Source organism: Hypanus sabinus, chromosome 8, assembly GCF_030144855.1.
Source record: "Hypanus sabinus isolate sHypSab1 chromosome 8, sHypSab1.hap1, whole genome shotgun sequence".
Taxonomy (NCBI): domain Eukaryota; kingdom Metazoa; phylum Chordata; class Chondrichthyes; order Myliobatiformes; family Dasyatidae; genus Hypanus; species Hypanus sabinus.
Genome location: NC_082713.1, coordinates 132,069,451 through 132,084,663, shown reverse-complemented (window position 1 = coordinate 132,084,663; position 15,213 = coordinate 132,069,451). Strand labels below are relative to the sequence as shown.

Genomic DNA, 15,213 nt, shown 5'->3' with positions numbered 1-15,213 from the left:
GTTAAAACTGCCTTTTTGAACGCTTGACTCTCAGTTTTTGTTGCAAGATCTCCGTTGTTTGTTTCTCTTTTATGCCACCGTGGCCAGTAAAACAGTACGAGGCGGGAAGGGAGCCGCTCACCCGCTAGCCGATGCTGCAGCTAATGTTAGCCGGGACCATTCTAGCAAGAACCTTCCAGAAATGTCGTCAGCTGAAGAGGAAGACGAGCTTCCTCATATTTGGCAGAGAATGTTAAACAAGCTCTTGCAGTCCTTCAATGAGCGGTTTGACAAGTTTGAGCACAGTTTCCAGAGTCTGTTGTCCACCCAGAAAGCCCTCACTGAGATACTGCCGACCACGAGCAGCGAATCCATGTCGTGGAAACTTCAGTCGCCGAGCTGCAGCAAGAAAATAAAAGGCTGCAGGCTAAGCTTTCAGATCTGGAAGGGAGATCCAGACGCAATTACATAAAGATTGTTGGCATCCCAGAAGGTAAGGAGAAAGGGATGCCGACTGAATTTGTCGCTAACCTGATCCCCAAGCTGCTGGGGGATGATAACTTCACTAAGCCGGTCGTTATTGATAGGGCGCACCGCAAACAACAGCCCAAACCACCGGAAGGGTCAAGGCCCCGTACGATAATTGCACGGGTGCATTTCGCACAGGAGAATAAAAAGAGTCTGTGGCTCGGGAGGCAATAATCAATGGATTACCGAGGTCATCGAATCTTAATCTGCCCTGACTACACAGCGGAGGTTATGGAGCAATGGCGGAGTTTCCGTGAGGTGCTGCAACTGCTGAGAGAGGAGGAGGTCTGGCATTTGCTACGGTTCCCAGCCAGGCTCCATGTTCATCACCAAGGGCAAGTAAAGGTATTCAGCAACCCAGTTGAAGCCAAGACTTTAGGTGACCAAAAACTTTGAAAGGCTATTTTTCACAACATAAATGAAGAGAATCTAAACGTGCTCTGAGCAGACTTTAATAATGGCAATTCTTTTTTCTATCCTCAATTTGTTCTTTACTATATGTGCTAATGAGGGGCTGTTAGTTGGAGGTGTTTTTCTCTGCTTTTGTCCGGCAGTCCCAGATTAGGATGCGAGCAACTCTGTTTAGGGAAGCAATGGGTGGGGGTTTTGTTCATATGTTTGTTAAGCGTTCATGTTATTTTTTGTTGGTTTTTGCTGGCTGCCAGACTGAATGTTAAGTTTGTGTTTCATTTAATGCAAAGGGTACCACAAATGTATAATACTCTTGACTCCATAACCTAGGTCTCTTGGAATGTGCGCTGTTTAGGTCACCCAATAAAGCCAGGTAAAGTTTTTGCATATTTGAAGTCACTGAAATCTGACATTATATTCTTACACGAAACTCACGTTCAAGCCACTCAGCATAGGAAACTCAGGGCTAATTGGATTTCACAGGTCTATCAGGCACCTTTCACTTCCAAAGCCAGAGGCGTTGCCGTTCTCTTCCGTAAGACTGTGCCTTTTCGTTTTCACTCATCCACAATTGATCCAAATGGCAGGTTTATAATTTTAACTGGGCATATTAATTCACTTCCCATTACACTGGTAAACATTTATGGGCCGAACTCGGATGATCCAGGTTTTTTCCGTAAAGTGTTTGATTGGATCCCAGATAACGATTCAAGCTACATATTAATTGGGGGTGACTTTAATTGCTACCTAGATCCGTATTTAGATAGGCTCTCCTCTGCCCCCCCCCCCCCACACACAATGTTCTTGCTGTGCAAACTCTTAATGATTTGATGAAGTCGAAGAAGGTGGTGGATATTTGGAGACTACAACACCCAACTGACTGTGATTATTCTTTTTATTCTCATGTACACAGTTCATATACATGGATCGATTATTTTTTAGTTGACTCAAGATTAATCTCTAATATTGACCACACCAAATATCACAGCATAATAATATCTGACCATAGTCCCGTCAATCTCAATCTTCAATTGTCCCTCCCTAAGCAAGCCTATAACTTGTGCTTTAATCCCTTTTGCTCAAGGATCAGGTATTTAAAGACTATATTATGATGCACATCTTTCAGTTCCTTGAGACCAACGACAATGGCGAGGTGAATGACTCAACACTCTGGAAAACACTTAAAGTGTATATCAGAGGACAAATTATTTCTTATGAAGCAACACTGAAAAGGGCTAAGCGAGGTAGATTGGAAATGATTGAGAAAGAATTACTAGCGGCTGAACAGGCTTACAAAAACTCTTTGCTCCAATCAGCTTATAATAACATTCTCAAATTAAAATATGAATACATCTCCATTCTAGGGGAACAAATTGACAACATACTACTTAAACTTAAACAGTGACATTTAGAGTTTGGTGACAAACCACAGAAGTTTTTGACAAGGCAGTTAAAAGGAGAACAAGCCAAACGAGCCATTTACAAAATAAAATCCAAATCTGGCCTGATGCTTATGGACTTAAAGGATATTAACAAATGATTTAGCGAATTCTATTCAGAAACTTACACCTCCAAATCAACAGCTACACAGGAAGATTTTGATAAGTTTTTTGATCCGCTTTACTTCCCACAATTAGATGCAGCTTTCAGGGAGAATTTGGATTTGGATTTTTCGCTATCTGAGTTACAGGATGCTATCAAAGCATTTCCCACTGGTAAGGCAGCTGGACTGGATGGGTTTGGGCCAGAGTTCTACAAAGCCTTCCGAAGTGTCCTTACACCGACTTTGCTGAGAATGGTTCGGGATACCTTTAAAAACAAGAGGCTCCCACCCTCTCTCAGTGAAGCAAATATCTGTGTTTTATTAAAATAGATAAAGACAAAAGGGACCCTGAAAGCTATAGGCCCATTGTACTACTAAATTTTGATCTGAAAATAATTACAAAAGTGTTAGCAAATTGGCCGGTAAACATATAGCAAATATCATTCACCCGGACTAAACGGGATTTATCCTGGGCAGGTACTCCTTTAATAATGTCTGCAAAATTCTCAATATTTTGTATGCTGATTATGGGAAAGATGATAGAGCTGCTATACTGTCCCTAGATGCCCAGAAGGCATTGGATATGATAGAGTGGCCCTATCTAATTGCAACACTCAAGAAGTTTGGATTTGGCAACACTTTTATAGAATGGGTTAAAATATTATACACTAATCCAAAATCCTCCATTCTCACAAATGTGGATCAATCCAATCTGTTCTGTCTGCAACGTGGTGTTCGCCAAGGGGACCCATTGTCCCCCCCCCATTGTTTAACCTAGCGCTGGAGCCCCTGGCAATTGGCATTAGGGGCCACCCACACATTAAAGGTATTAAGATGGGCAATATTGAGACCCGTGTGACCCTGTACGTGGACGACCTCCTTCTTTGTCTAACCGACCCAGTGGTCTCTATTCCCATCCTACTAGAATATATAGATACCTTCGGGAGTATTTCTGGCTATACCATAAACTGGGGAAAGAGCAAATTCATACCCTTAGTGGATCAATTTACTGAAGACTTACTGAAAAAGTTGCCTTTTAGAGTAGAGAAGGACTGTTTCACCAATTTGGGGATTAAACTGACTAAGAACCCAAAGCATCTTTTCAAATTTAACTTTACAGAATCCTTAAAAAACTCAGAACAAATATCGAGTCCTGAAGGATACTGCCCTTATCCATGATTGGACAGGTAAATGTGATCAAAATGGTGACCTTACCCAGGTTTCTATATCTTTTTCAAAACCTGCCTATATACTTAAATGCATCTTTTTTAAGAAACTTGACTCTATCATATTGCCCTTTGTGTGGGGTTATAAATCACACAGGATATCTAAGGCTCAGCTACACAAACCTCTTAAGAAGGGCGGTCTTGGTCTGGCAATTTTCAAATGTTACTATTGGGCAGCTAACTCCAGGGCTCTTACACACTGGAAACGTGGAGGTGCTGAGACCAAAGAAAAACCTTCATGGCTACAGCTGGAAGCCTCTGTCATTAAATATTCTTCACTTCCTGCTCTTCTGCTTTCCACTTATGCCTCAACAGACAAGCTAATCCAACAAAGCTTTACCTTAAAGAATTCTTTATGAATATTAAATCAGATAAAAGTGGCTCACCAAATTCCCAGTGTTTCCAAACATGCTCCCATTTGTCAAAATCATTCATTTAAGCCTGGACAATTAGATGGGGTGTTTGCAGTCTGGAGAGAGAGGGGTATCAAAATTTTCTTAGATCTGTACATCAATGGCCAATTTGCATCATTCACACAATTAAGCACTAAGTTCAACCTTCCAAATTCACATTTTTTTCACTATCTCCAAGTTAGACACTACATTAAGGAAAAGTGCCCACACTTCAAGCCTATTTCTGCCACCCATCCCTTTCTTGAAAGCCTCTTGCTCCCTCCAGACTCCAGACAGTTAATATCAAAATTTGTGAATTGCTTTACCCCTTTGGTTTCTACAGATTTTATTAGGGAAGCCTGGGCCAGGGACTTGAACTCAGAGATAACAGCGGAACTTTGGGAGGAGGCAATGTCCCGGGTTCACTGTTGTTCTATTAATTCACGCTGCAGGTTAATCCAGTACAAGGTGATGCATAGATCGTATTATTCAAAAACAAAACTGAATCGCATCTTCCCGCCTGTCTCCTGATTGCGACGAGTGCTAAGGGCTCACCAGCACATCTTTTCTGGTTTTGCCCTACATTATACAACTTTTGGACTGCAATTTTTGAGTGGCACTCAAAAGCCTATTCCAGAGATATTCAGCCCAATCACAAACTCACCATCTTTGGATGTTCTGCAGTGACTATTGAGTTGCGCACGACGTGTAGATTGCTCTGCATCTAGGAATGGTAGTGGCTAAGAAACTTATTCTTTTGACCTGGAAGTCTACTACTCCACCCACCTTTGCACACTGGCTCAAGGAGATGTTGTCTGTTATACAAATGGAAAGACTGCGTCTGCACAAACCCAATACACAGAATATATTTGAGAGAATATGGGGACCTTTCTTGGCTCAGTGTCATATTACCTCATATACATAGTGATCTTGACTTGGCTAGTCTCATGAGTGGGTGTGGTGCCGAACCGGATCCCTTTTTTCATTTTATTTTACATTGCTTTCATGATACCACTAATGTGTTAACTTTTTTTTGTAAGTCTATTTATGTAATCTTGTAAGTTGTCTGGCAGCCTTGTTTTTGCTTTTGATTTGTTTTGTCTGTGCTCCACCTGGAGCTGCATCTGCTTTGCATTGTTTTGTACGTCTTCAATGTTTTATCTTTGCAAAACTGAAAATAGTAAATAAAGTATTTAAATGAATGAATGAATGAATGAATGAATAAATAAATAAATAAATAAATAAAAGAATTACCTTGTTAGTGGTCTCATTTCTTCTTATAACATTTCCAAAATGATAGCAAAGTGTGGAAAATCTCATACAATTGGGAAAAGATGCCCGCTGTATCAGAAGTGCTCACCACTATTCTCAAAATGGATACCAATATTTTAATATCAATTCCTCTGAGTAATAACTCTATAGCTCATTGTATTGACAAAATGACTGAAGGCATTGAGTAGTAACTATGTACAGAGCTAAAAAAATAGAGTTTGGGATGCAACTAGATGAGACAACTGTGCAAGACAATGAGGAATTGCTAACGGCATATATACGGTTTATCAAAAATGGAAAAGTTTATGAAGAGATACTCTTTTGTAAAAAGTTTTAAAAAAATCAATGGAGAATTAATTTACAACAAACTCAAAATGTATATTGAGGTTAAAAATATTCCGATTAGGAACATGATTTCTTGTGCAACAGATGGAGCACCATATATGTCAGGTTTAATGATTTAGTGACATTTATGAAAAAGGAAATTCCAGTCTGTTTTCAATCTGTTGTAGTTCATTGTCATCATCTCACAGCCAAAAACCTCAGCCAATGACTTTTCTCAAGCATGACTCCTGTAGTATCTGCTTTCAGTAAATTAAAGCTCATCCATTAAATAGCAGAATATTTCACCAGTTATGCCAAGATAATGATGAAGAGTTTGAATGCTTCTTCACACTGAAATGCGTTGACTGTCAAAAGGCTGCTACTTAAAATGTTTCTTTGACCTTTTTGACACTGGTTGAATTTTTGCTCAAAGTTGACAAGAGCTTGGGAAACAAGATTGAATTTCTACATGGAGATGTGGCATACCTAGCTGATCTATATGACAAAATGAACATTCTAAATATGAAACTGCAGGATGAGAATTTCAATTTAATCCAGGCAAAATGTGCAGTATTCACTTTTATCAGAAAATTGGAAATGTGTAAGCAAAACATTGGGAGAAGAATGTTCTCACTGTTTCCCTGCATGGAAAGTATGGCACTGTCTTTCACAGACAGTGATTTGCAAGAGTACTGCTTATACCTGCAGTCACTGAAGAAGGATTTTCAGAATCAATTCAATGATCTGGAAATTCTGAACAGGGTAATTAACCAATTTCTTTGTAAGATGGAAGAACAGGAAGAGAACTCACAAGAAGAAATAATCGAATTTCAGAATGATGAAGAGGCAAAACTGCTTTTTGAAAACGTCAGCTTTTGCGGTTTGTGGCTACAAAGGTTCCTGGTCTTTGGAGAAGAGCCAAACTGCTCTTCATTGTATTTTCATCCTCCTACCTTGTTGAAAGAGGCTTCAGTGCAGTGAACCACATACTCACAAAAAACAGAAACTACTTGGACGTTGTTACACATGGGGAGTTTGGGCTCTTGCTGTCACAGCTGGAATCAGATATTTCATCTCTTGCTATAAACCATCAAGCTCAAGGATCACATTAATACTGATGCACTGTGCAGTGCACAGGTACTGTGTAAGCTACGTTTAAAGACTAATAAAAGTTTATAGCAGAATCATTCTTCTCATGTTAGCATATAGTAGATATGTTTTTACACCATAAGGTGCTGGAAAGTATATTGTGCCTTGGAGGGGGCGTTGGCAAGTATGAAACTGTTGTAAGGGGACGTTGGACTAGAAACAGTTTGGAAACACTGGCAAAATGGATCCTCCAAATGAATGTTGTTTAATGTTGTGCTGACATTCATTCTTGGACCTTCAAAATTTCCTCCAGTTAATCATTTGGAAGACATGTTGTTGTCTTCATCCCTTCAAACAACTATTTTCTGAGCTGTGTTTCCAGGTCCTTTTCACCCATGGGTCAAAGCTGAATGATATAATATACAAATGTACATATGAAAGTACACTTAAAAAATAGAGTAGGCTGCAACCTCTCAAGCTTTTTTACCTTTTAATGAAATTCAAATTGTAACTTAAAATCAGCACTCCCATCTACCTGTGATAGTGTTTCACCTCCTTGTTTAGTCAAGAGTCCATCTAATAGTGCCTTAAAACTTTGCTGATTCTGTTTACACCACCCTTTGAAGGAGACCATTTGGGAAAAAAATGGTGACCTACAGCAAGGAAAAGAAAATCACTGAAATGGACAACCCCGTACTTGTAAACAGTGACCTCCCTCCTTTCTAGATTTTCCCATGAGAAGGAACATCCTTTCATGTTTATTTTGTCAAGTCTCTGTGTCTTATATACTTCATTTAAGTGATACAGGCTAGATTTATATTGATTGGCATTCCAGTGGATAGGCATTCCAGCCTATCCAATGTTTCCTCATAAGACAATCTGCCCTTTCTAGGTATTGTCAATTTAACTTTCCCTGGATTGCTTACGATGTACTATAAACACAAAAATAGTAGAAGTAGGCAATTTTATCCTTTAAGTCAGTACAACAACGGCTGCTCATTGTTAATATCCCTCAAATTAGAAGACCAAACCTGTACATAGTACAGTATGGTCTCACAAACACCCATTTAACTGAAGCATTAACTTCCCTACTTTTATGTTCAATGAACCATGTTTTGCTGTTTTTCCTATTAGTAATTGTATCTGCATACTTCTGCAAACCATACAATAGGAAACCCAGTTCCCCTGCATTTTGCAGCTCTACATTTTTTTACATTATAATCTACTTTTGAGATTTCTGCTCACTCACTTAACCTAACTATGTCATTTGGTAGCTTCCTAATTTCTTCTTCACTACTTACTCTCTTACTTATCATCATGTTACTGGCAACTTTAGCAACTCCCCAGTGCCTTCATCCAAGCCATTTGTACAACTTGTAGAATGCTGAATCTCCAGGACCAAATCTTCAGGGCACCACTTGTTTCATGATGCTATGCACTGAAATGCACTAATTTCCTTTGACAATTCAACTGTAGTACTTCCCTGCCTATGTTGACTCCTCGTTTTCCAATGCCTCAGGTTTACAATTTGTCTCCTTGAAATAATTTTGCATCAAGTTTTCCTAAGTCTTTAACTCTGAGCAGTACTACATGCTTATCTTTGAATTAACTCTATTTCAAAATTTTTGTCACTTCATCTTACTAGATAAATTATTTATTTTTATGGAAGTTGATATAGGTAGTCCCATTTCTAAGGTGACCTTAGATGTTAATGCAGTGGATATATATGATCAAAAACTCTTTTTGGACTGCACTAATATGTCACTCTAATCTGTTCCAACTTTTGATGAGGGTATCTCCCATTCCCTTCTCCTTTCCATTAGAAGCTATGCTTTCAACTACCTCGGCCTTGAACTCTGACATTCCACCTCTCCTTATTTAAGATGTGCCTTTAAACCTATCCCTTAGTGTTAGTGTTTGTAGCTGATTGCACTTTATGAAGCATTGCGATGGTGTCCTAGATGGAGGCACTATCAGGGAGAGACACATAAGACGAGTTGCTCTGTTGGACACAGTGGCTGATGGGTGAGTTGGACTGAGAAATGTCAGCAAACTTCTGGTTAAGCTTTTATAGAGTGGAGTATCTGAGATGGACCATGATAGTATTTAGTGTTGATCAAAGATGAATAATCAGTTGGCAATATCTAGTGGTATCAGATTGTTCATTCAGTTCTTCAACCATACATGAACACTGATGAATACAGCCAAATAAATGGTGTTCCTCTGGAGCCAAGGTGCGAAACACATAATCAACAGTCATATATACCACAAGGCACATATAACATACATAAGTTAAAAGTAAACATATAGTCTCAGAAAAAATTAAATGTATATAATAAAAATGAACTCTAAAATATAAAAATTGACTTTTTTATTTGCTGATATCTCCTATTTTAATAAAAGTAGAGGAGAAAAAAAGGTATTTAAACTGCTCCTGGCCTATTGATTTCACTGTCAAAATTGAATGCAAAGGCTGTATTGTCAACCCTAAAGGATGAAATTCATGCTAAATGCCACCATTACTCTACATTGTCTGAAAAAATACTTGTCTTTGTTTCCAGTGTAATCTTCACATCCATGCTGCATATAGCATCTCCCAGACCTTGGATGTTCCTATGGCCCCACTCACTGCACCAAATGCAGTTGGATTGATCATAGCCCATGGTAACTTTTGATTTTCTTCACTGTATCATTTATTTGCTAGCTTGTCTCTGAATTCCTCAATAAGTGAAATGATTTTTTTTCTCTATCTATTGTGGCAGGTAGTGTAGGAGATGCCATCTCTACATTGGTTCCTGATGTGTATGTATCAGATGATGGTGGATATACTTGGTCAAAAGCACTGACTGGACCACACTATTATGCCATTCTTGATTCAGGAGGCCTAATCGTAGCAGTGGAATCATATATGGACAAGCCTATAAACATTATAAAGTATGCAGCTATTTCAAAGAATAATTAGAGCCTTGTTGGACAGTTTGAAGTCATGCTTGTAGTTTTATAAGTATTAAATATTTATTATGCTAATAAATCATGTCATAGATTTTTAGCAGCTTGTGTTTCTGAGTTGCTCTTTCAAAATGTTATCAGTGAAAATACTAAATACAAGCTTGAAAATTGTTTCTGCTTCTGCTTTTAAAGATGTAAAATACACTTTAAATTCAAAGTCATCGCCATAATAGAACCCAAAATTTGCACCTGCAAATTGATAGGGTTGGAGGTAGAACAGTGAGAGGCCTCACTGTTTGAGAGAAATTTTAGGGCTTTCTCACACCAAGGCAGCTGGAAGTCTGGGATATGTTGCTTGGGGCCTCTGCCTTGAATTTTCTTTTGTGTGCTCTCAGAAACTTCCTGGAATAAATCTGCAGGGATCTAAGCACAATTCCCACCCTGAGTCTTGACAACCTTATATCAAGTACAAAAAAACCTAAAATATGAGAACCTCTAATTTTAACTGAATGTACAATGGAACCCCTTGGACTCTGCTGCAACTTAGAAGCTTTAGCACAAGTTTGGGCATAAGTCCCAGTTAGTTCCCAGCTCACCTTATGGTGGTTATATGCATGGAAATAAGCTCTTCAGCCTAACCTGTCCATGCTGAGTGAGGTGCTCCCTCCAAGCCAATGTTCTTCCAAACCTCCAAACCTTTTCAGACCATGTACCTGGCCTATTATTTTTTAAGTTGTTATTGTACCTGCCTCAACCACTTCATCTGGCAGTTCATGCCACTGTTTGTGTAAAAATGTTGCCCTTTAATTGTTTTATTAAATCTTTCCCTTCTCACTTTAAACCTTTCCCCTCCAGTACTTGATTCCCCATTTGAGTAGAATACTTCTAATCTAGTGGCAACTCAGAAAAGCTACAGACGTTTGAGCAGCAAATTCCAAACCCATAATAATCTCAGTGAAATGCTGAATGCCTCTGATTGGTTGAATTTATATTAGTGGCAGGGAAAATTAAGTAATATTAAGCAGAATTCAAAATGTGATACTTGTGACATGACCTTTATATATCTCAGATTAGGGTCATTACAGCATGGTCATAAAATCAAGACATTTGTATTTTCTAATAGTAGCCACTTCATTTTTCTGGATTGGATATAATTATTTAAAATTCAAATATGACCAGACATCTCCAACAAATGTCTCTGGAAACCTGGATTTGTAATGACCTCTTATTACTGCAAGAATTCTATGTTTTAAGGGAAAAATTATTCAGCATTTTAGTGAACAGCTAAGTCTTAACATGGTTGTTGTAGGGTGAATAGCTTACTCATGGTGGAATATATTCCAAAAGTATGTTGATGGGCAGGTCATTCTTGCTTCACCTAGTCCAACAAATATCCTGAAAAAAAATGTTATTTAAAAAAATGTTTCTTTTAAACTTTGCCTCTTCCATCCTGAGTACTATTTTCTGGCAGATTTTTTCTGATGTGAAAGAAACCAATAGTTCCCACTCAGTCTTTGGAGACATCATATACAAAATCTTGAGTGGATAACCTTGTGATTTAAAACAGCAGGTGGTCAGGCTGGGCCAAATGCTGGAAAAGAACTCTGTTTCATTTCAACTGACTCCTATGTAAAAATGCATATTTATATTTGTTGTAGCCTAGCTCACTTTTTAATATTCATTCTGACTGCCTTTGGCTGCTAACTAACCCCAGTTGTTCATGTGTAGCCTGTTTCAACTTCTATCATCAACAATATTCTCAAACAGGATCACATTCTCTATTATTGTAAAGGTATTCAACTGATGAAGGGCAGTGCTGGAATAATTATACCTTCACCAATGAAACATTTATGTTTGTGGGGCTTGTATCAGAACCTGGAACCAAGTCAACGAATGTCAGCCTCTGGGGATACAAACGCGAAGGCATTTATTCAACAACTTGGATTTCAATAACCATTGACTTTGAAGAGCTTCTAACCAGAGACTGTAAGTTACACTAGGCATTTTGTAGACTTCATTTAGTTCTTTTATACTTTGATTGACCAGTTTACAAACCAAGGAATGTAGCTGAATCAGCCTTTGGTTACTTATAGTTAAACCTGTTTCTCCCTAATAACAGCTGCTTCATCCCTTGCTGTGTATGATGACACTGTAGTGCTGTGATAATTTTTTGATTTTAATATGGGTAAATTACTAGAACAGCTCTTGTGATTACTCAGTACTCCAGTGGATATGTCTTCCCATGCATAACAATTCCCATGTCATTGCTGTGAAAATCTTCCATTCATTAAAAATGCGCTTCTTAAAATGAAATCTTTTCTTCCTCCAGGTGAAGAGAAGGATTATGTCAGATGGTTAGCACATTCTACAGCAACTGGTATTGAAACTGATGGCTGTATATTGGGATACAAAGAAACATTTCAGAGGCTTGCAAAGGCTTCTGTTTGCAGAAATGGAAGAGATTATATCGTCAGCAAAGAACAAAACTTCTGCCCTTGCACTAAAGATGATTATATGTGGTATGTGTCAACAAAGTACATTCAGCTAGTTTCACATGTTTGAATGTTATCAATCTTCTATAATTATAAAACACTTCCTAGGTGTTATCATTGTCTCATGGCCATCAGTCATGTTTATCTTGAAGACAAACTTAAAGTAGTTGGTTTTTTTTATCTGCCTTCAATGTCCTACCATTTCAAATCGAGCCTTTACTATGTTATATTATTTTTCAATTTTATTACTTTATCTGTAGTAAAGTTGTTCATACTTAACTTTAAGCAACATTCAAGTATTACACTGTAAGTCTAAGAGAGATTGAATGAAGGATGGAAGTGTTGCTTGGTGAAAACCTCAATTCTAGTTGCAGAGATTGATTTGAGTTTATTTTATACAGGCTTTTGAGACAATATTCTATAATCATATTTTAAATACAAGAGACAGCAAAGCAGGAAACCATAAGTATAGGGGAAGAGAATTAAAGGCAGGCACACCAAGCAAAAGGGATGTTTAGAATAGGCAGATTAGAAAAGAAAGGAGTCAATGGGGTAAAAATGTGAAGATGAAATTAAAATCAAATCAACTATAATCTTATTGAATGGTGGTGGAGGAGGCTTGAGGCCTCCTCTTGCCCTAAATCTGATATATTGAGTAGAAAGATCATAGCAATTCCAATATTTCATCCTTGGGACTGAAGTCCTTTAAAACAGAAGACTGGAGAGCGGAATGAAATTTGCAACAGCAAAATTGGGGATAAAAGAGACATTTACTAGGGAGCATGCAGATTATACAGGAAAGACATCTATTACAGGCAGATCACAATAAAGAGAGACATTTAGAATTACAATACAGAGATCAGGAAGAAGAAAAGTATTTGCAGCAGGCAAATTTGGAGAAGCAGCATCTATCAATGACATTTCAGATGTTTGCAAAAGAGCATTGCAGTCAAAATAATATGGCAGATTTTAGCATGTAAGCAGATCTAAGTATTGTAATCACCTATATAGAATTGAATTTTTTTTTCATTATCTCAAAGGGGTCATGTGCTTATTTTGTACAATCTTAGCATTTAATCTCTCAAAGCAATTCTCCTTTAATGTGTACTCGTTAGTTCAGCAAAATTCTGTTCCAAACTTTCTCAAAAAACCCTTCCTTTATTGTTCTCCATTCCAAATTCTGCCATTCAATCAATCAAACAGAAGTTCTGTTATGGTTTGAAATGGGGATATACTGCATTGCTGAGAAAACTGGGTACCCAAAGCAACATGTAGAAAACCTTGACAAATTTTGTCTCCTCTCAATTTTCTCTTTAGGAAGGGCCTTGCCATATCTTGCACTTTTGCTCAAATTAAGAGGTTGACAGGGTGGGCCTAGAATTTTGGCTTATATTCTGCTTTAAGCCCTTGAGAATTTATTTGAGAACTTTTCAGGGAGCACTATAATGCATGAGAATCCCTGAGTAGTTTACCATATATGTTTAAAATCTTCAGTGTTACCTAATAACTAGATAATCTGTTCAAAAAGGAAATGGTAGTAATTCAAATTGTTACATTCTTTCAGTGCGACTGCTAAGAGCAGCAAAGAACAAATACTTCACTGCAGGGTGTGATACATATGTTACAAACAGTTCAATAAATTTGATGGCTCTGCTTTCTTCTTGCATCTATACCTTTGATATCAAATGGGTACCATTTAGAAATGTTGGAGGTGCTTTTGCTTTCAAAGATGAAAACTCAGTATTTGTTCAAGAGCTCACTTGCACTTGTGATGATTAAGTTGGGAAGCAGGGACCCTGTACCATTAACTGAAAGAAGTAAATTAAAATATTGTTCCAAAGGAGAAATACAGTAATTATCTGAAATATAAAGAAAAAATGCCAGGAATACTCAAAGGCTGGGGAGTATCTGTGGAGAAGAAAACAACCATTAACATTTTGGGTCAATGATCTATCATCCAAAATCTGTTAATTAAAAAACAGATACAACAGTCTGCACTGTATAGTCTGAACAAGAAAGAAATTTCAGAAATATAATTTTCAGTTATTAGTAACCATTACATTATTATTTTTCTCTTTTGTTCCTCACATAAGTGATTTTGGGTATTACCGTGAAGGAAGCAGTGCTGAATGTAAAGAACAACCAGATTTAAAGAATAGCATACTGGAATTCTGCTTACAAGGGAAGGAGGAGCTGCTGAAAACTCAAGGGTGAGCTTTTTCTCATATACTTTTGTTAAGACCTCCTAAAATTTTACATGTTATGCGGTACCATATAGCTTCTGTGCATAACACATCAGGTCTATTTTTGTCACATCGGAGTTCCTTTTGCGTTGTGCACACCCCACCAGTATATTGACCATGTATGCAAATGAGTTTTAATATAGTAAAGTCAAAACACATTGTGAACCCAATTTTACAGCATTGTGCACATCCTAATGTCTCAGTGTTTTAGTACATCCTGGGTTCCACTTTCCTCCCACATCCCAGAAATAGATATGTTGGTAAAGTAATTGGCCCTATAAATTACTGTATAAGATTGTGAAGTCTTGGTGCATTTCTATCTTTCATTGTTTTCAACAGGAAAAAAGGTAAATTTCATAACAAAAATTGTATGTTCTTTCTGATTTGTTTGCGAGAGTGATTTGTGTGTAATTGACTTGTCTAAAGGATAAGATATCACACCTCCTCCATTTTGAGCCAACAAATGGAGATACTTCCTCCGCATTTGTTACCTCAAAATAGATGCTGTGACCCAGAACACAAACATTATACTTTAATTTTGTAAGAGACATCAAGACAACCTTTGTGGAAAGTTTTCCTTTAAGTTCATGATTCCAAGGACACAAGTTTTCCATTGATATATATTATGGAATTACCTGTCTGCTATGACTTAAAATGTACTTCTCTAATTGCCATCTTTTTAATACTTCCCTTAAATGTTAGTGACCTAGTTTATCAAATATTTTGAGATTGTAGTGTTATGAGGTTTCTAATCTAACTCCAATG

General features: G+C 37.7%; 1 protein-coding gene across 1 annotated transcript in view; it reads left to right on the top strand.

The window, feature by feature from the left end:
- LOC132398433 (sortilin-like) overlaps window positions 1-15,213 on the top strand; it is a 141,822-nt gene that overhangs the window by 109,065 nt on the left and 17,544 nt on the right. Inside the window, exons 13-17 of the mRNA XM_059977856.1 lie at window positions 9,326-9,428; window positions 9,527-9,698; window positions 11,506-11,699; window positions 12,043-12,232; window positions 14,299-14,415. Coding sequence (XP_059833839.1) covers window positions 9,326-9,428; window positions 9,527-9,698; window positions 11,506-11,699; window positions 12,043-12,232; window positions 14,299-14,415 — 776 coding nt within the window. The remainder of the gene's footprint in view (window positions 1-9,325; window positions 9,429-9,526; window positions 9,699-11,505; window positions 11,700-12,042; window positions 12,233-14,298; window positions 14,416-15,213) is intronic.